This window comes from Nesoenas mayeri, assembly GCF_963082525.1.
Source record: "Nesoenas mayeri genome assembly, chromosome: 9".
Lineage (NCBI taxonomy): Eukaryota > Metazoa > Chordata > Aves > Columbiformes > Columbidae > Nesoenas > Nesoenas mayeri.
Window position 1 is genome coordinate 4,146,418 of NC_137557.1, and position 22,203 is coordinate 4,168,620.

A 22,203-nucleotide genomic window follows, 5' to 3' on the forward strand; every position below is an offset into this window, starting at 1 on the left:
ACAGTATCACGTAAACTTTTTTATACATAAGATAAATCTGATTTATGGTAACTAGAAAACCCAAAATACTTGCTAACAAAAATATTCCTATGAAACATAAGCACTGTGTCTGGGCCATTTAGGAAAATTGCAAAGAAAGGAAACCAACTATAAACCATAACAAAATCGAGTTAGTAGAAAAATGAATTAAATTACATTCATATAAAAAGTTAAAACTAAAACCATTGCTATGCATCATTATTAAAAAAAAAAGGGGAAAATCCCAAACCCTCTATTATATATTAACACACACTTTCCTGGGGAGCTGCTGTGCGCCCCATTTCCAGCAATGGGGCAGAGCCTGGGAAATCCAGATTCCCCTTCTCCTTTTAACATATATTAAATAACTAGGGTGTGTACCAATACAAATATTGTATATAATCATGCACTGTGATTATGTTCATAGTAGCCTCCCAAGGCACAATTTTTGTGTCGTTCCCCCCACCCCCGTTACATTTTGGCATGCAGTGCTAGAGGTGTCTGCTGTTCCAAAAATCTCCGTGGGACTTATCTCTAGTCTGATTTTCCCCATTAGGGAACACAGAAATCCTTCCAGCAAAGACCTACAAATAAATAAGTAAAAGAAGGTAAAGGCTTTAATTCAACATCTCGCACCAATGGTGTCAACTCAGTTCCGATGCCTCAGCCTTCTCTGCAGTCTGAGGTGATGTCGTTAGATTCCTCCGGTCAAATATTTTATACGTTAATTAGGACAACAAAATTGTTCCTCCTGTGACTCTTCACTCCTACGACAGCTGTAGTGTTTTGATTTGGCATCGTGGATCTTCAAGTTTAAATTGGTTTCCAGCTCACATCTCATCTCGGCGTAGCACCATTTGCATTATCCGCTATGTAGTGCGTGTAATTGAAGTACCTAGATATGCTCATTAAAATAAATGCATAATTTAACTGCATATAAACAGCTGCCACAATTAACAGCTTGTTAACCTGGCTGTATTTTTGAAGGCTTGTAAAAGTTGCATATTTTATAACTGTTGTGTACCTATCAAAGGCCTGGTCCCGCAAAGAGCTAGGCATGTGCTTATCTTCAAGGATTTGAATAATTAAATGAGATTCTAATGAATGAAACTACCCATCGGCCTCCACGGCAGGTCAAGGACGACGATGAGAGTCGGAGCGATGAATGTCGACTGGGTTTAGGCACTAGATATATTCCCGCAGATGTTGTATGTATTGGCAATTAGACCAAACATCTGTCAGACTTGGACAGGGTGAAAGCGTCCAAAACAGCCTTTATCAAACATGCCCGGAATTATAAAAAATTAAACCTAGATGACGCCTGTTTATGTACAGATTTAATAGAAAAGAAATCCTAACCTAGAGTATCAAAATACCGTGTTCGTATAAACATATGAGAGCATCTAATAGAAAAGTAAGAAGTGTAAAACACAAACTTGGTTTTTTTTTTTTTGGAAATTAAATATCCTAAAAAAGTTGGGGGTTTTGTGTTTTTAAAAAAATTAACTCAAAGCACAGGAATTTGTGTGCTGCAAAAGAAATTAGAAAAGATTAAGAGGACTACATCTCCCCTCGTCTGCGAGTTTTTGCTGCAACAGCTCTGCCTTCCTCCTCCTCTTCCTCTTCCTCCTCATAATTTTCTTCATGAACTTCTTTCTGGTTGTTTTCTTCTTGCATTTCTTGCTCTTGATCTGCCCTTCCGTTATTCTTTTCATCTGCCTGATTGGGGGCAAAAAATATACATATATATATATATATATATATATATATATAAAACCCCAAAGAGATCCAGTGCAACTGCCAATTTCCTCACAGTTTATTTTGGAGCAAGGGACAGGAGTTGGACCCTGATGGTCCTTGTGGAAATTGGGCCAGAAGGATATTTTAAGGTCTCCGATCTAAAGCAAGCTACAAGAATCATTCCATGCTGTCGCTGTGACACGATCGTGGCCACGTTAAGTGTTTAACGTGGCTTTCCACAGTACTTACGTTGTCGTTGTTTTCACCGTATGGCTCTTCAGCGTTGCGTTCCAGTTCTCGTTTCTTCTCTTCGGTCAAGTCTTCCTGGATCTACAAAGCACAGAGATGTTCTGTATATTTTCATTTCCTTTAGAAAAGCAGCCTGTGGCATAAATGTGTATGTTTTTACAGAATGAGGGTTCAAAAGATGGGGAGGAGAGGGCAGGGACAGGTTAAAGGAGGATAAAAACCCAACCAACAATCAGGCAACTCACATCCTCTGATAACATATTTAACTACAGTTTTCACAGACCCTCTCATCATCAGGTAATACATAGAGATTCCCATTCCATGTTTTAATGTTAAATATATATTCTTTTCTCATTATCAAGTGTCATAATCAACACTTTCTCCCACTGCAGATTCCTAAAACTACCTCAATTCCCATAGGCGATGCAGGTATTTAATGGTAATTTGTCCGTGTTTTCCCAGCAGCTGAATGATGCTCCTGGAAACCCACAAAAGAGCAAGGGGGGACTGGGAACAAATAATAAGCTCCTCCAATTCTATCATTGAAGAGTGCACAGGCCACACTGTCTGCTTTCCAGATGTTCAGATCTTGATCTATCACTCCTTTCTGGTACATGAGCACTTTCCCTCACTTCCATGTCATTTTATGGTTAGGTGTAAATTTGAAAGAGGTGTGTTTTTCAAAGTAAACTTGGTTTTTCTTTTGCAGAATGCTGGTGTGCAAAAAGCCATTTCTCCCCACTGAGAAGTATTTGCCAGTCGGTGCTGTCACCTCCCCTGGCCACAAAAAGCAGGGACGAGGCTGCTGCTTTGACAGGGCTCCCAACCTCCAGATGCTGCTGCCGCCTTCTCCTGAACAGCAGCAGCAACAGCCTTCTCAGCAACATCAGTAGCAAGACAGTGTATTTATTATCATATTTATTATAAGAGCAGGAGGGATACCTAGGATAAAGTTTTGAACAACAGCGATGTACAACATTCGAGTCAACCTACTAAAGAAATTCCTGATTACAGCATCTTAACTCTTGAGTGCTCATTCAATCACTGCTCGCTCTTTAATACTTCCAGTAAGCACACAAGCCCTTTATGAAACGTGTATTAAATTACTTCCTGTAAGCCAAAGAGTAGTTGCCAAAGCCCAAATAATCCCAGTTCTTAATTACCTGGTTTGATTTAAGTAACTGTCTTTTGAACTGGTGAATTCTAAGTGCATTCCGTCTAATCTAGACAAAGTGGTCCCCATAACGGAGTAATGAGTAGCTGCTTCTGTTGCTTTTTGTAAATCACTGCATATGAAGTGGAAAACAGCAATGGATTGGGAACGTACTGAGGGACTGCAGGGCAGCTCATGCTCATGTGTGTGTGTAACAAGAGTGTCCTTCAACATGGGAAGGAAAAAGTCCCTTCCCATCCTTTTCTCCTCCTGTTCAAAGCGATGTGCTAACGGCTTCCTGACCGATTGCACGAATAGTAGGGGCGTACGTAGCTTGGATTGCTTAGGAGGAGCACAGATAAATCACAGAGCTAAGGAGTGAGCAACTGGCCAAGGAAGCACTTTGCCCAGAACAGCAGCGTGTGATTAGAGATGCAAAGTTAATGAGGTTTGCAGTGACTTGAAGTTTTCCTTGTGTTGTGAATGGCTTAATCTTTTCAATTATTGCACAATTAACACCACGTTGTGTGCAAGACTAATGGATCGCAGTGCATGAGTAACGATAAATTGTGTCCAGAAGTGGACGGCAGAGACTTCCAAGCTTTCACACAGTCAAAGAGATTTGGGCTCATTTTGCAGTTATAGATGTCACCATTGAATGGTAATGGAGAAGTGTTGTGATACCTGAGGCCACCTGCACTTTATATCCATTTCCTTACCTCCTCTTCTCCCTCTTCCTGGTATTGTTCATCCACATTATCCTCCTGCTGGTCAGGATTTCCTGCCATCTGCAGAAAGATAACATAAAAATTCACTTTATGTGTGTGCCTATTAACTGTAGAAGACTGAAAGTTAAAGCTTCTTGTTCTGGAACTAAAACTTTATGCAAAGCTAAAGTAACAGTAATAGCATAAGAAGTTATAGTGCCTTTATTAGCATTAATGATAGCCTCGCTACATGATTTAGAACTGCCCTAATTTAAAAAATAGACAGGAGAATTATTATAATAAAAACCACTTGACAGAATAAAGCAAGACTTTCCATACTAAGTAGGAAGACAAAGAAATATTCACACCATTAAAGACCAACGCCATAAAAATACAGATTATTTCTGCCTAGAGGAGTTTACAGTTGAAACAGGGTTGACATGCACAGCGTTCACTGGAATGGCCACAGAGGGAAGGTGACAGCGCTGCCTACAGGCGATCCAGTGCTGGTGACGTGGAAGTGGCACAGAAGGGATTTGTGCGAAGACAGAGAGATTGTATGAGCGGGTGTTCTTGTGGGGACTTGTGTGAAGGGAAATATGGGGGCCCTGAGCTACAGAACCTTGCTGAGGGGAGCCAGGGATGACAAACAAACCAGGGGTCATTCCTCACTTCTCCCTGCACACGTCGTATGTGGCTTAAGAGATATTTGAAAACCCAAGTTGAGCGTTCCCTGGCCAAGCTGTGCCACGCTGTGTCCTCAGAAAGGACCTAGAGATGCTCCCTTTCCCGGTACTGACCACGAGGTGCTCTTCCATTCCCGGAGGTCCTTGTTTCTGATCCGTTTCCTTGTGCTTTTCGTTTTCATCTGGTAGGTTTTCTTCTCTCTCTTGCTCAGCTTCCTCAAATTCATCCTCCCCCTGATTGTTGGGGTCATCAGCAGGATTCACATCTTCCACAGCTGCCTTCTGTAATTTTCAGGAATGAATGTTAAATACGCATTTTATCAAACTCTGTTTGATAAAAAACATGAGCTGTGTTAGAGCCAACTCCGTACCCAGTGAAACCAGCTGGAACCTCTCCAAAGCCACCAGGGGCCACCAGACCAAACCCGAGCCCGTGCACAAGTGTCAGTTCTTGAGAGCAAAAGTGCGTTAGCACTGAACGCAGAACTGAGGCCTGGGGATGTGTCTGCTGAACACACACTTATGGCTGATGGCTTATTTCACAGAGGCTGCTGAACTCCTCCTGTTTACTGCCTATCTGACAACTGGCAATGCCTGATAAGACCAGGTGAAAAAAGATAGAGAGTTTAAACACTCATGGCTCAAAAGAGCTGATGGGATCTTTCAGTACCACTCTGCTCTGCAATATTGACCTTCTCTATGTCTAACAAAACAAAACAACACAACACTCATTTTTCATCATAATTTGCCATTCAGAAAAGAAGCATTTTAGTTCTGCTTATCATTCAGTAAAAGCGTTTCTGATATCTTTATAGCTGACAAGTTAAAGATCCTTTAGAAATATTTACTATACAACTTAGTGTGCTGAGGTGGGGGGGAGTAAAGATGATACTTGATGTTCCACAGCACCAAGTGAGAGGGAACCTGGGGGAAGGCACAGGACTGGATCTCGTGTTCATTGCTGGAGTACGTTCTCTTTTCAAGATCTCACATTTCTTCTGTACTGACTCCAGCTGCTTGCAGTGGCTATTGAGTTGGCTCTTACCCTCTTAACTAATGACAGCATGAAAAATACTGTCACTGTTCATTGACTGCCCACCAGTGACTTACTCCTGTTATTCTTTTGACTCCAAGTTTACCCATTCAAGTGCCAGCTAAGTCCAAATCCTTCCTCCCACCTAAAGCACAGATCAAAGGAATATAGACAAGCAACTTGCTTCCAACAAGGAAACTCCTTTTGGTTTCTTCTCAAATCAGTAAGGACAACTTTAAATAGATACAGATGTAGTTTTAAGCTGTCAAACTTGTCTTCCTAGCAGACCTCTGGTTCATCTTATTTCTGTAATGCGCAATAATGTCAGATGAGATTCTGGGTTTTCACTTCAGTAACGACTGCAACCCATAGTGTCTTAATTCGTACTTACTGATTCATCAGCCTGCTGATTTTCGACTTGTCGTTCCGGTTCTTGCTGTTCATTTGCATTATTTTGATCTTCGTCTTCACCTTCATCCTGGTGCTGATTGTCACGTTCATATGCTGACAAATTTTTGATATTATTATTGTATTACAGCAGTTTCTACATAGCCTTTTTAAGAGTCTCCTATATACCAGCTTCCATATGGGCTTTTAGCAGCAGGCTAGCCTTTATCTAAAGAGCTTTCCTAAACACATAACACTAATGGAATTGTTTTACTGCTAGTAGGAAACTGGCACTGATACATTATCGAATTCGAAGAGATCAAACAAAATCACAGGCAAAGCCAGGAATGTGACCAAGATCCACAAAGCTCTATCCTAGTGGCTCAATCAAGAGGAGACTTCATTTCAAGAATGTCGATATGATTTTATTAATTCCTGTATTCCAGTCAGCTCAGCCAGTGTTATTTCAGCTTCTGGTTTTAAATTAAGAATTTATATTTCACTCGAATCCAAACTGGATATGAAATGAATATTAAAATCTCGCATGAAAGGGAGTACAGAGGGAACCTGTGAACATGGTCAGGACACACATTTTCTTCTTACCTCCTTCCTCTTCCCGAGTCCCTTGCTCTTCTTCCCCTTGTACAATATCATGGTCCATGTTTTCATAATGACCCTGTTGGCTGAGAAAATGAAATGCAAATACGTCATTTCAGTTTCAAAAAAGCGCGGCTTTGCTTTAATAAACAAACCATCCCAGTGCATCTCTGCCTCTCCCAGCTCCTGCCAGAACGGGTTGCAGTTTAGCTTTCTGTTACCTATTTTTAGTACTGGTTTTTCCCATCACCTTTCCTGAAAGAAGATATACATTGTAGAACAAACTTTCTTATTCTACTATACAACTTCTGGGCTTGTATTTCCCCATATATAAGTGGCGTCCGCCTTGTATTTTCAAGACTCCTAAGCTAGCGTATAGCACATATATAATATATTCCATAGCCAAGGCACAGGTACTGTGAACTGGGAGCAAAGAGCCTCTCAGATAAAGGCTCTTACAGACAGATTGCATGGATTAGTTATTTTGTTGAATAAGCAGTTTTAGCTTTCACCTTGAAAGGGGTTTTACTTGTGTGGTTGTTCTTGCAGGACTGAATATTTTGACTAGCAAGTTATGAAAGGCTCCTACCAAAACCCTTTTAGAATATGGGTCAAGTTAATAATTAATGTTAAATGTTTCAGCAAAGAAAATTCAATGGGCTTAAGATTCCAAAAGACAAAAAAAATGTCATTAACGATTTTAAACTAAGAAAATGCATGAGAAAAAGTGACATGAGGGTGAAAGGCATGTAGAAGCTGTAATATCATGAATATAACTGCATTCAGAAGAACTTTCTGACATTAACAGGAGATGGTTTCTCCTGAAATGATGCTTTTGGCTCTACAATGCAAATACCACTAGTCACTCTTGTCCAGAAAGTCCTCATGGAATTACTTAAAAACAGCATCTCACATTTAAAAGGAACTTTAGCTTGGGTACTTAATGCATATTTGATACTGGAGCTCCTCAGTACGACAAGATCATAATTGCTGCTTAGCGGAAAATAATTACTAATTTAAAGCGGGCTTTAAGACAAGGGGTATTGGATGCCAGAAGCCCCTGAGCAGTGCTCCAGGATCCAGAGGCTTCCATTGTAAAAGGAACAAATGAAAACTAGGAGGGAAAAGCCCTGAAAATAGCAATCGGAGTCATCCTTGGAATGAGGTTCAATGAATTTAGGACCTGGGCGGTTATGGCATTAAACCACCCCCTTTATCAAAGGTGCTGTGGTGGAAACCATAAACCCCAGAGCACTGACCGTGCCAAACGCATGGAAAGGAATTTAACCTTAGCTGGTTTTTATAGAGTTTTTCCCCTTCTTCTGCCTGTTGGTGCAGCTGAAGCTCTTTTTCTTGGAGCTGTTGCTGCCGCAGGAGCTGCCCGCGCAGCCTCTGCTGGTGCAGCGACTCCTGCTGCTCCCGGAGCTGACCGGCCTCCTCTGCTCTTTGGGCCGCAAGGTGTTGCTGCTCCAGTTGTTCTTCATAAGCTGCCTTATGTCTCTTTGTTACGGCTTTTGTCGATGTTATCTGTCAAGGAAACGCGTTAGTCGTTAATCACAATGATCACACACAAGCACGGAGGAACCTGTGACACGAGGGAAAATCAGGCAGGTGCCACATATAGAATTACAGCAAAGTTATTTTGAGTTTTCTTGTCTTATTTTTTTGAACACCGAGTGGAAGTGTTGGGGTGTTTGGGGAGGACATGGGGAAGGAAGAGGGGATGATAGGCTGGGGGAAGCCATGCTTTTCTTAAACATCAATAATAATACGCCCCCTACAACATATTACCAGTATAATGAGGTTTTGATGGCTGATAAGACAGCAAATACACATCCACTGATTGAACGGGTAATTTCAGTAGGGCTTGCTTTGAGACATAAATGAGACACTGCACATTTTTGTACAGTCGTCAGTAACTTTAAGTCCAGTTTCACAGCTTAACCTCTTGCTGCTGTTCTAATCCACCGCACCTCTCCAACAGCGGCTTCTCATCCCGCTGGAGTCACACAATTCATCTGCTAGGACAGTGTGTACAAAGCCTAAGGTGAGACCAGTAAAATCTATTTCCTGCTGGAGATCAGATCTAGAATGTAAATCCAGGATTTGCTGGTTTTATTTAGAGCTGCGCAGAGCAAGACTTGTCGTTGCCGTGCACTGATTTCCCCTGGTTATTTCAGTCATGTTCATCTTGCTGTTAAAATTTCCTGTCAAATGACAGCGAGCATTTAGATAGAAATATGTTTACAGAAGGCAGATATATCTGATAAGGAAATGCTCTTCAATTTGCTGAGGTTCATCAAATGAGTAATGATGCAGGACAGCTCTCCAGCAGAGTGCTCAAGTCTTCTTCTCTCTTCTTCCCATCAGCTACTACAGTCCTCAAATTTAAAGTAGAAGATGGAACCCAACCTGACTGCTCTTTCAGTCCATCAGCAGAATTAATGTTAATTGAGCTGCCTTTGGTGAGCACACGTGTGCTGAAGTTGAGCCTCAATCCTGTGCACCCAAGTGCTTCGAATCCCTAATTTTCTATAAATATGACACTGATTTGACCTAGAAATAGGTGAGTGCAATCCAGCACCAGCAATGACAAGAGCTGCCTCCATTTAAGCAGCAAAGCTAATCAATTAGTAGAAGAGAGCTCTGTACCTCTGAATGAAGATGATCACCCAACATGTTGGCTTCTTCTTCTTTCTGTTCCTGTTTTTGCCACTCGTGCTCTTCTGGCACTTGATCCTGTTCCTCGTCCAAGCGTTCAGGTTGACCCGCCTGCTCCATTTCTTCCTCTTCAAGTTCTTTTTTGCGTTCCTCTTCTACTCGATCAACACGTTGCTCATCATCCTCTCCAGCTTCTTGTTGCTCCTGAATATTCAGTTCTTTGGCAGGCTGGCCCTCATGAGCCCTTCCCTGCAGATTAAGAGACTCAGCTCTGTCGTCTTTTTCCTGGATATTTACTTCTTCTCTCTCTTTGGGCTCCTCATTCTGCAAAACATACACAAGATGATGTGTGCACAAGATATTAAGGATTTCATGTTTTCAAGAGAGCCAAGGAAAGCCACAGACGCTGTACAATTGCGTCACGAAGTAGGTTACACCTCGTTTTACCTTAAGTGGAACAAAACTATCACAATTCTGTATTTACAGAGGAAACTTTGTCGCTTTATCTCTTGTAGGTTCTGCTGGCTGAGAACTGGTGTAAAAAAACCACAACTGAGATTGTAGCTTCTAGACTTCACCCCCACTTTGCTTTTGTTTCTTTTTGAACATCAGGTGGTGCACCAATTTTAATTATACCGACTTAAAGGGCGCCACTGAAACTTCATAAAGCATGTGAAAAGACAATTTCTTCAGAACTTGTTAAAGCTTTTTAGTAACGTGAAATACACAAAATTTTAGAGGCTGCTTATTATTAAAAAAATTAAAACTTTGAAACAGTTTACATAAGCCAGTTTTAAACGCATTTATATTTACGGCAGGAGAGGTCATCACGGATAAGTTTTTCTACTGCTCAAGGAGATTAAACTGCTCCTTACCACTTTGCTCAAGATCTGACAGACGCGTACAATTAAATATAGGCTTGTAATGGCAGTTAAGCACAGAGATAGTGTTTTGGTGAAGCAAAACCACTTCCTAGAGCTCGGTACCTGGCGCTGCTGCTCGGCTGCGGCCCCGCGGAGCGTCGGGAGGTCGCTGCGGGGAGACGCCGCTCGCCCCTTTGGCTCCTCCTCGGGCTTCTCGGCCTGCCGGAAACTCGGCATCTTGTTGAGCGTGTCCTTCAGCTGTTTGTATTCGTCCACCTGGGACTAAAGTCAAGGCGTTAATTACAGCGTGTCCAAATCAACGTCTTAATAAAATGCAGGCGCCTCGGAGAGAACTTGTTGGCAAGACATATGGTAGAAAAGGCTCTATACGCATCAGAGCAAATACCAGGGAGGAGAAGGGATGGGAGATTTTAAAATCGTTTCCACGCGCTAGAAAGCATTGATTCATCACGATCTTTTCAGCCAAAGTGCACATGCATATGAAGTGTATTAGAAAAATCTCTGTGGGACAAAGACAAATACTTGTTTTATTCATGCCAAGCAGGAGAATTGTCAAAAGGGGATGATGCAGCTTTTTTTGGCGGACTAAAGCAAGAGAAATGGAGAGCGCCACAACTTCTCCTTGACTGGTGGAAAGAAATGCAGTTTGTTCATAAACAGTAGATTAAAAGTGTATATATACATGTTACCAAATCCTCAACATTTAGACAGGTGTTCCACAAGACAACAGCCAACATACAGAACTGAGGCAAAGGAAGTCACAGTACGTTGTTAGTGAAGAGAAAGGAAAAGGAAAAAAAAGAAGAGAGAAAATGTAAATTTCTAAAGTCTTCCTGAAATGCAACAGTAAAATATTGTAATTTGATTTGCTTTTTAACTTTAGACAAGATCAGGATATTTTCAAAAGGCTTTAAGGTCCCGTATGAGAATCCAGACTGGTTGGTACACCGGTCCCCATCTATACAGCAGATGTACAGGAAAGATTATCTCAAATTCAAGGTTTTGAGATGGACAGGGCTTAGAAAAACTGACCCAGACCCCCCACAAGAGGGCTCCTCTGTTGCTCCAGTGGAGGTGGTGGGTGTATTTACCACCCTTTTTGAAATCTGAAGTGCATTTCATAATCCTTTTTTTTTTAAACTCAGCTTAAAAATCGGCTGCAGTTGCTGCTCGGTGACTGCACGTGTCATTTAGTGTGTTCTGTGGTATCATAGCAATCAATAGTACAGCAGACAGGCACGATGCATTGATGTACAATGCATAATATACGAAACAACATCCACAGTGCTACAGATTGACATGATGTGAAGCACAACAGCTCCGAAGCCAGACGCACCTCGAAGCATCTTCGAAAGCCTAAGGCATCCATTAAAACAGACAGGCCTAAAAGCAAAGCAGAACGCACACAAATTACTCTTGTCCTTCCACAGGGACACTTCTGCTTCCTGATTAACTGCTGGAGAGTCCAGGAAGAGATTTGAGAGGAAAAAGTAGTATTCATTTAACATAAGGTTAATATGCAGGTCCCTGATTTTTCTGTTTTCTACCCCACTCGCTGACCATACAGAGATTAATTACTGGGATATTTAAACAGTGCACGTCCAGATCAGAATTCAAGTGCTCTGATCTGCTGCACAAGTCACTAAGCTGAACATTATGATTCAAGGCCACAGCCTAAAAGGTATTAATAGTGACAGAGAGACAGGGTTTATAAAACACGTAATGAATCCGTCTGGCAGTTTGAGCTACGGAGAAGCACAAAGATTACAACGCCTTAAAGATTCAGCTCACAAATTCTCTAGCGCAGTATTGACTACTGTATATTTAATGTCTAGAATACACTTAGAAATAGAGGGGTCGTTTATTGAGCTGTGTTTTGTAACCCCTGGTGAACTTTGTGTAGCTGGTTTGCAGGAGAAACTACACAAGTGTGCTAAATACCTTCTGTTCTGAGAGGATGTGCAAGGCTCTTCTGTTGAAGGAAAGGTTTTCCATATGATAAATGCCATGTTCTGACTGCAGATAGAAAGGCTCGGTGTGACGCAGGTTTTCTGGTTAAAGAACTGATTCAAAGCCAGGAGAAGCACATGGAGCTTCCCTTTGGATTTGGGTGAACCTTTGGGTGCCCTTGTGGAATTCCAGATGTTTGCAAACACACACCAAGCAGCTGACAGGGCCGGGGGAGAAGAGCTTAAAACAAGCTGCCAGCATGTTTTAGTACTGGAAATTAAGATTCTTCATATATTTAGAGTATGAGGGACTTTTATAGTCTTTCTCTATTTTTTTAATATCTACATGTATTGACAAGCACAACTGGGGGGAAGAAAAAAAATCCAACACTTTTAAAGCTGCTAATGACCTTGTGGACCGTGAAAATATTTACATGAAGAAAGTGAGTCAGGAATAAAACTCACTTCACACCGCCTCGTTGCCTTTCCCTCTAATCTTTCCTCAACAACCTTCCTTTGCTCCAACATTAGTCCTTCTTGCAGAGTCCCCGTGGCCCACACGGCTGGGACTGGTACAGCCCAGTGAATCCGCGATGGTCGTGCAGAGTTTGCGCTTCATGGATGGTTCACTTGAAAATGACATTTTAGAAAATGCTGCTGCTTCTTTTTAACTAATCTGAGTTCCCCCTGGAGCTTACGTTCCTCCATATATACTCTACCTCTTTTGCAGTGATGTATAGAGCTTTACAGACCTCACAGTCATACACAAAAAGAGATTTTGTTATCAGCATCTAGGGCTTCATAATGACACGTGTGAACGTCAGAGTGTGGGATGTTAAACTAACGGAAGTTCTATCAGAGAAGACAGAGAAAGGTATTTGACAGCTCTAATGGAAGCAGAGATTCTCTTCTTATCAGTAACACATGCACTCTTGGGCCTGTAACGCAGCTCTTCATTATCCGACAGCCCTATGATTTGTTGCAGCTGCTGCTTAAGAGCGAGCCCTGAAGTCATGCACCTCCCTGCGTGTGCAGCCTCCCCATGCCAAGGGCTCCATGCACAACGGGACAGTCAGCTGAACTAGGACAAAAATCAAGTTTTAGGAAGGTTAGAGCTTAGCAGAAGCTGCTTTCCTTTCTGACCTGTGCAGCAGCTAGTGCACTCCTGTGGTCTTCCAATGTCACTACAAGCTGGTTGTGTTGGGAGAGTAAGTTCTTATGCTGTTGCTACACAAAAAGAAGAACATGACATGTTTCACGTAAAGTGCATTCTAAAGGTAAATTGAGTAGCCTGGGGGATTTTGAACTAGGAAGATAATTCAATTTATTTTGAAAAGAAAATCCTGAGTTGGAATGACAGCGTTTATTTATTTAACATGGAACGCATATTAAAAATGCAGGGAAAGCGAGCATGCCAGGAAAGAAAATTTGGAGGCCAGACTTTGTGTAACTAAAATAAAGTTAAAAGCTGGAGATGTTGATGAAGGTTTTAAAAAAAATTAGAGCTGGAAAACATTGATTTCAGCAAGCTTGGTTTGCCAAAACACAATCCTTAACTTGCAAAGCCAAATTTACAATTCCAATTTTTATACTGAACGCTTCTCATCCAATTATTTATTTTTGTAATGAGCGTGCACGTCAAGTGCAGGTGGCAAAAGACAAGAAATGCAGTCCAGCCACATTGCTCTCCTTTTTGCCACATAACAGAAACTACAAGTCTTCAGCACAGCCCATTTCTGGCCTTTTGAAACTCAGGAATATTTTCTTTTTCCTAATGGTCTTAAGCACTGTCTGCAAAGCCAAGCCTACCTTGACATCTTGTAGCTGGGTGTGAATGTCCTGGTGAGCTTTTCTCAACTGTCTGTTCTCCTCCCGTAAGTTATACAGGGATTCTGTTCAAAAGAAATGACACACAGAATTTAATCCCTGTCTGATTTATAATACTAAGTTAAGCACCAAAATTAAGACTCTAAGACAAGCTATGTGAAATCCTACACAACTGCTATAGTAAAAATGCATTAGAATAACTGTAAGGTTTGTTTATAGAATCATAGAATCATTTTGGTTGGAAGAGACCCTCAGGATCACCAAGTCCAACCATAACCTCACTCTAGCACTAAACCATGTCCCTAAGAACCTCATTTAAGCGCCTTTTAATCACCTCCAGGGATGGTGACTCCACCACTGCCCTGGGCAGCCTGTTCCAATGCCCGACAGCCCTTTCCGGGAAGAATCTTTTCCAAATATCCAATCTGAACCTTACGTTACATCTCTTCCCAGTCTTACATTTTCAAGTAGAAAACTGTAAAATTTCGTTAAATTTTACACTAGCATAGCCAGTCTGCAGCTGAAATTCTGCAGCCCTGCTCAAAATGGGGACTGCAGACAGCACAATTCATTGTGGTCATCTGAATCCTTAAAATATGAGGAGGAAGCCACGGTCCTTTCTTCCCCCACATTGCATCTGGGAAGTGAGAATTTAATGTCTTAGGACTCAGTTATTCTATTAGGAGAGGTGCCCAGATGGCCAGAATCCTTAAGCTTTTCCGTTCTGGGCCTGGGGAGAGGGGCTTCTCTTCCCGCTTTGGACATGATGTGGAATATTGCGAGCGGACACGGGCAAGCTCTTCCCATGCTCCAAGGGGCCAGGCAGCAACTCAGCTCGGTCCATGAGCTCTGTGACTCCATCCCTGCTGTCATGCCAAGGCAGAACTAATAAACACAGCCTCCCCCTGCAAACAAAACTGCAGACGGCCCCAAAACCAACTCATGGCAGAATGTGGCTGAAGGCCCTTGATGGGGAGACACTCATCCTTTTGCTCTGTGTGATTGAGCAATTAGGATTGGAGAGGTCTGCAGGCTGCAAAGAATCTCTTTAATAGGAAACTGGAGGCTAAGAATAAAAAATGAAGAATTCATCATCTAAGTATACAACGTGTTTCAGAGAAGGTGATAGAGAAAAAAGTGAGGTCTAAAATGGAAAGTCACTTAATTAAGAAACTCAAATCTCTGATGGAAGTGGCAAATATTCTTAGATTGCTCTCTTTTGTAAATGAAAGGTAAAGAGGTAAACCTATTTTCCAGGTATTTCCATTCTAAATACTATATTTCCATAGGTATTTAGAACTAAAACTTTGAACTAAAAATGAAAGACTGCATAAAGCAGACTCTGGCACTTGATGGGCTTTTGAGTGCTGTGTTTCTTACTATTTCTCAAATCTAGATAGAAACGCGAAGCAGACGTATGAATCCATTTCAGAAAGAGGCCACAGAAAATCATCAATGAAATGGAGCTTATAAGGGGCATAAGATGCTTGAGTGCCCTGTGAGTGAGAACAGACAGTGCCTTTCTGTCTCACGTCACACAAAACACACTGACAAATGCCCATTTTACCGTGGGCAGCCAGACACAGGTTGCACGTACCCTTCAGCTTAGAGATCTCCTGCTCTTTTTCCTGCTGCAGTTGTAGGTATCGCTCCTTGTGATCGCTGAACGTTCTGCTGAACTCCTCTCCTTGTTTTCGGTGATCTTCCTCGAGGTCAGCATGCTGTTTCTTTAGTTCTTCGTGTTGACTCTGCAAATAGCAATTCGGACACTGGAACAGTTCTGTTATCTGCATATCTGGCTAATACTGTCTTTGGCAATTTGGTAAATAAGTCCAGATGAACAGGAAGCATTCCTAACAAGAAGTTTATTATTCAAAGCATGCATATTGCAGCTCATCTCAACACAAAATGATCTGTGATGAGCAGTCTCCTGTTCTGGGGCTACGTCACTTCACCCCACAGCTGCCCTGTCCCACTGGGACCTGCTGAACTTGTCTAAGAAGTTCCTTACATGCCAAACTACGTAAAGTCTGATAAGTCAGTGGTCCATATGAGTAATTGCGTTTGATAAGATAAATTATGCACTAGGTAAAAGGGCAGTATACAATCTCTTAAGGGTGCTGTTGTAAGAGGAAGGCACTGTCGATGGACAGACGTTCTGCAGAACGTCACCAGAAGCCAGCGAGGCCACATGTCCCTGACACCGGTGTCCTGTGAAACAAGGGGACTCGGTGACCCACCTTCAACATCTGGTGTTGGACGCTCAGCGCACTGTATCGGCTGTTTGAGTCTTGCTGTAAAACAAAAACCCTGGCATTAAACAGACCAATTCTGTCATTCCTGCAGCCTCAGGATATGCGGGGATCCAGGAGTAACAGGCCAAGGGACACAACTCCCCAGGAAACACATTAATCTCTCCACGTGCTTTGGAATGCAGCAAGGAATCATATGTTACTGCAACAACAACGTGTTTTAACTTACAAACTGCTCCCTAGTTTCAATACGAAGTAGCCATAAAACCCTAATTTACTTGCTTTATAAAGAGTTCTCTACAGGTCTCTGGGTCCTTTGCCAGATCCAGCTTTCCTTCTGGCACTTGGCATATAAACCAAATTTTCTGGCTGTTTTTATACTTTCCAGTTCAAAGACCACGGGTTAGAAAGTTGTCGCTGTCCTTTTCCCTGTGGACTAAGCTACAGAAAGATTTCTAATGCTTCATTATTCCCCTTGCCCCTTAAAAATGTTAGCATTACATTTGAACTACCATTATATAAAACAGGAGGATATTTTCTGAATTAATTTTCTGGAAAGATAATTAGGATCTCTATTACAGTTCAAATACTTAGGAACTGCAGAGCACTTACACATGCAGAGTACAAATTGACTAAGTGAGCGCTCTTCCAATTAGGATTTTGTGAGACGTCTTTGCACAGTTGTAATTGCAACGCGTTTCCTTTTTCTTGCAACTCAAATAGCATCAACCTCTAAAAACGTGCACCGGGAATGATGACTTACCCTCCCTTTATTTAGCGTTTCCTGTGCTTCTAGTTTATAAACAAGAAAATCTACAACATAAAAGAGAAAACACTGATGAAAAAAAGCCAAGGAGATTAGAATCTGTATGTAAATAACATAACTGTTGCATACATACATTCTCTTAAGAGCTGAATACTTATGCAGTTACAATTTTCCAAAAGATCTTTAAAAATAAAAACAACTATGGGGAATTTAACAAAATGCTCAAATTTTGACAAAATATTAAGTTTCGTAGTTTTATAAAAGATTTTCATTAAAAAGATTCGTATCTTAGTAGAGGCTCAAGACTACGGATGGGTAATTAAATCTGTTACACGAGGCCCAGAAGCATTGTCCAAAATGAAAAGGACATTCAGAAACGGTGCATTCTTGTATTAAGATAAAAAAGATATGTATTTTAAAAAGTGTGAAAGTCTAGTCTAAGTTTAAATAAAACAAGAAATTCCCCTTCTGTTCCCTGATCCTCTTTTCAGGATTATGAAGGGCCGATTCCCCTTTGCAGAGCGATGGGGCAGCTCTACACTAGATGGCACCAGAAACCTGCTGAGAACCTCACGGTAAGAACAATTTCTTACATGTTTATTACGTTCAACAAAAGTTGTTTTAATTCAGCGGCCCAGCCCTCGGTTTTAGGAAGAATACAGGCTGTAACCTGAAATTTGTAGTGCATTTAGAACAATGAAAGAAAACTCAGAGGGTTGCATTCTGCTGATGTTTCACTGAGGGCTGAGGTGTGAGAAATACAATGTGAACCAACATATTATCTGGTTATTTATTATGGTTGGACTCGATGACCTTAAGAGTCTCTTCCAACCAACATGATTCTATGATTTCCCCCTCACGCACACCTAGAACTTAGTTTTAATTAGAAAAAGGCATGTAAGTCTGTGTTTACCCTTAAGCATGTGTAAAAATACTGATTTGGAGTCGAATTTCATCTTGATGGAATGCAGGAAAACATCCCATGGTTTTAGTATGAGTTTTATATTATCAACATGCCAGAGGAGGATTTACACATGCCCATATTCCACACACATGTCAAGTTTATATATATATTGATATACACATATTCTTTGTGCATGCTATGTTGCAGTGATCTGTATACAGTACTAAAAAGACAATTACTTCTGTAAAAGGTTAGATTGAAAAAAAGCAAATGAAAAGGATGGATTAAAAGACCATCTGCCAAGGTGGTCCTGCTAATGTGTTATATATTAGCAACTCACTTAAAATTGAACAAAATACATCTGAAGTTACTTTCTAAAATAATTATCTTAAATATCCAAGTGAAAAGCACTTCTTTACCTTCTTTTGCTTTCTTATGTTCAAGCCTTTCCTTTTGTAATGACTTCTCTAATCTTGACCTGTGCTCGTATACAACTGAAAAGACAAAATTTGTACACAATTCATTTTAAAGTCATATATACAAAAAACCAGCACACCCAGCGAGCATTGGCACTGAATCCACCAGGAAAATACAAGTGGAATGAGGTCACAGGATAAAGGACCATTTGTAGCATATGGAGCAGGATCTTTTTCTTTCTTTAGCGTGGTTTATTGATCCCGAATTCTGGGTTGTTTCCATTGCACAAACACAGGCTGTGATAACATGCTCAGTGATTTGTTTATGGAGACCATCAGCTGCGGTGGATCTACACAAAAGCTACCAAATCCTCTTTCCTTAGGTGTGCATTTTCACATTTTCCCATGTTTTCATCCGTGTTTGTAAAGAGACAAAGAGATAAGACAGGACAGCCTCACTGGTGAGCAAATCCAGACCATCCAGGCCGAAATCCTTCCAAAAACTTGGACAAGTCAGTTCTCTGTGACCGTTTTTTTCTGTTTGTGAATCACAGAATGTCAGGGATTGGGAGGCTGATCACTGAAAGCACAGACAACCTTCTTTCTAGATTTCTAGATATGACAACCACTCTTAGTCATATCAATCGGTCCAACAGATCAATGTGCCACCTCTCAGCACCTGACAGGAGCTTAATACAGAAAACACTCAAGGAGTTTTAGTATTTCCTTGGCAATGTCTCCCAGCACCTTATGACTCTCAAAGACTGCGGCACCCATGGGTCCTTTGCGCACACCATTCCAAAACGGATCATACTTCTATGGATTTGCTTTGTTGTCTGTTGTACCCATGTGTACATGGGCCATCCAACATCCTCTGGTAGAATCCCACCGCTCAGATTTGGAACATCTGCTTTTGGATGTCTCTTGCAAGCCATGGGGCACATCAGCCCCCGTTGACTCTTTCACTCACCAGACTGAAGGATCCCGGTCTGAAATGGCCTAAGTTTGCAGCAAAGATATTAATTAAAACTCCTGCAAACATACAATTGTATTTGCTCAAGCTCAGTTTAACCCAAGTGCTTTTCGCTGTCGAAATTAGAATTTACACTCTTTAAAAGAGTTATTAATTTGTATGAATGGAACGTGTGATTTTTTTTTTCCTTCAAAACGGGGAAACTCATTTTTTGAGGAGTAACCCATTGGTGAACACAAACCTTTAACAGGAAGCATCAAATAATGATTTGTATCTTGGCAGCCACAGAAAACTCCTCTTGCACCTTAAAACATGTTCTTCATTCCACCAAGTACATTCTGCAGGCTACGGGCTTATCTACAAGTGTTTATGTTCTGGCTTGGAAGCTGGATTGTTAATCAATCCTTGTCACCTATCTCTACTTTGCTATTTATCTTCTAAAGTCAAGGGCATCAGTCAAGATGAACTAATGTATCAACATCTTCGGCACCAAAACAAGGATGTCATGAATATTCACAAAGCCACCACCGAGTAAGCTTTCAGAGGAGGAAAAAATAAACGGCAGCACTGCAGTAATGGTTCTATTTAGGAACTGAAGATGCGAAAGGTGAATTACACTGCAAAGCAACAGCGGTTCTGGCAGAGTAACGCGGGAGAGAAATGAAAATCCATAATGGGTTTCCCATCCCACGCGATCAGGGTGGAAATGGGCTTTTTGGCAAACAGACTAAACCACAAAGAGATTTTGGAGGTAACACTTTCCATTTCGTTTTGTCTGCAAGAGTGGCTTCCTCGGCTCCTCCCAGGGTTTTAACAAGCAGGGGGGTGGGAAACCCCACAGTACAAACCCGAAATGATAAGGGCAAGGAGAAAAGAGAATGGGATAGTTTGGGCTTTAGCATCTCTGCTGAGCTCTGGCTCTGCTGCTGTCACCCAGCGCAGCCTCACGCTGCCTCCTTCCCGACCACCTTTGGAGTCCTGGAACCAACCTGCAATGTCTTAAAACAGCCTTTCAGACAGACAAAAAGGGCTAAAAAAAGCTTCCTCCTGCCCCTCTCCCTTTCTAGTTCATTTGCTGGTTGGTTCATTAATATTTTTCTCTGATAAAAGCCCACACCGTGCAACATAATGAAGATTTTTATTGAGAATAATTATGAAGAACTTACAGCTCCTGTATGTTCTCACTTGCTCCTTTAGATTTTGTAGGCACATATAGGCGTTTCTCTCTCATAGACATCAATTTTTCCCACCTGATAGGAACTTCCTAGCCAAGAGTCCAAACTACAGCAGGGGATTTCGCCTTCACTACCAGCCTGAATATGAGTTACCTATTGTCATCTAATGGCTATTATGCGCTATTCTAAAGCTGGAATAACTGCTGGTATCAGTGTGATTATTTAAGTTACCTATTTAATTAACTTACATGAACAAAGAACATAACGAATCCACAGAGAGGTGATTCAGCCTCAAAGCCCAGAAACAAGTGGTAACATCACAGCTGGTTAAAACACCTCTCACCTTCAGCAAGGAAATATTTAACAGTTCTTGAACTGATCCCACTAAACCGAGCCCTTGATTTCAGGTTTTTCTCAAGCAGAAAGTGGAGGAGAAGGAGGGTACGATCCTTTATAGCTTCTCAGAAGGTTACACCACTCTGACCATTGCTGAACGTTAATTGCAACACGGGGGTCTGAGGAAAGCGAGTTTATTTAGCACTCAGGGTTATTTCTCTTTGCTTTGCACCTCTAAGCACTAAAACTAGTATTAAGCACAACAAGCCATTATTGTATATTTAAAAGAAAGTCTTTCCTATTTTACACCATCAGCAATTCTGCAACTGTGTTACTTTGGTATTTGGTCTGTCAGGAGCACGATTTGAGACTCTAAAATAGCCCAGCTCCCACTATCTTACACACTGGAAAATTAAGATTACATTGGGATTTAAATATACATGATGCAAGGAATCTTATTCATTTCATTGTTATTGTTTCTTACACAATTCTGCAATTTTTCTCTGAGCTTACAGCAATATCTGTCATTTCAAACCAGCAGATTTCAGCAGCCTTGGCAACATTTAGTGTTATTTTCTCTCGGACTATGGCAGAGTTGAACTGAACCAGCAGCGTGTGGTAAACCACACTGGCACTTTTCTAGTAACACTATGAGGGTCTGTACAACACGGACTTGTCATAAAAACACAGTTAATTTCCAATTCTTGCCACAATTAAAATGTGAAGCCACAAAAATAGGTTTTCTAAGAGTAAAGCGTTTCCATGAGCTAAGAAGAATTCCTTCAATACGAGATACAGGATGGATTTTCTAGTCAAATGACAATAATAAATCAAATTACCTCGGGAGAGATTTCTTGACCCATGGGATGCTAACATTTCATTCTGGGAGAACACGTTATTAATATGACAAGATCTGCACTCAGAGCTTCCAGCTCTGCATGTGATTAAGTCAGGGAATCTGGTTTCAAACAAGGAGATCCATTATTTCACCACCGATGATCTTATCAAAAAGAGATTCTCAGGCTGCGGGTAACTCCTGGACAGGTATCAGGCTTCCCCACCATCCTGCTCACAGTACACACGCCACCTAGTTCACAAACTCTCAATTGAGACTTCAGCAATAAATGGATATTGCGGTGACACTGCAAACATCTAAGAGACAATGGAAGCAAAAAACAGGCTAGGAAAACTGTGTTTTAAGTATAGTGCAAGAAAATTACATTATAGAAACCATAGATTTACAATATATTGAACAAAATATTTAAGCTATGTCATATTTTACGCCCTTGAGGTTTTCTGGTTTGAATTTATACGAAAAGAACAGAAATGAAGTTAAGATAACGTGAAACTGTGTGCGAAAAACAAGTGTTTTTCTGGCTTAATTCTGGAAGAATTTAGGGATGGACTGCTCTCGTTTTATTCACTGAAAACCACCACCAGCACCATGTGCGGCATCACCATTGCATTGACTTTAAAATAAACCCCTACAC

The 22,203-nt window shown here is 41.2% G+C and overlaps 1 protein-coding gene across 1 annotated transcript in view; it reads right to left on the bottom strand.

Annotated features, from left to right (window-relative positions):
• Positions 1–1,578: 1,578 nt before the first annotated feature.
• GOLIM4 (golgi integral membrane protein 4) overlaps positions 1,579–22,203 on the bottom strand; it is a gene marked incomplete at both ends in the record, with an annotated part of 29,324 nt that continues 8,699 nt past the window's right edge. Inside the window, 15 exons of the mRNA XM_080349402.1 lie at positions 1,579–1,737; positions 2,008–2,088; positions 3,880–3,948; positions 4,668–4,835; positions 5,978–6,090; positions 6,577–6,656; positions 7,859–8,097; positions 9,223–9,555; positions 10,218–10,376; positions 13,208–13,291; positions 13,874–13,956; positions 15,489–15,639; positions 16,132–16,185; positions 16,907–16,956; positions 18,233–18,307. Of these exons, the coding sequence (XP_080205528.1) occupies positions 1,579–1,737; positions 2,008–2,088; positions 3,880–3,948; positions 4,668–4,835; positions 5,978–6,090; positions 6,577–6,656; positions 7,859–8,097; positions 9,223–9,555; positions 10,218–10,376; positions 13,208–13,291; positions 13,874–13,956; positions 15,489–15,639; positions 16,132–16,185; positions 16,907–16,956; positions 18,233–18,307 (1,898 nt within the window). The remainder of the gene's footprint in view (positions 1,738–2,007; positions 2,089–3,879; positions 3,949–4,667; positions 4,836–5,977; positions 6,091–6,576; positions 6,657–7,858; positions 8,098–9,222; positions 9,556–10,217; positions 10,377–13,207; positions 13,292–13,873; positions 13,957–15,488; positions 15,640–16,131; positions 16,186–16,906; positions 16,957–18,232; positions 18,308–22,203) is intronic.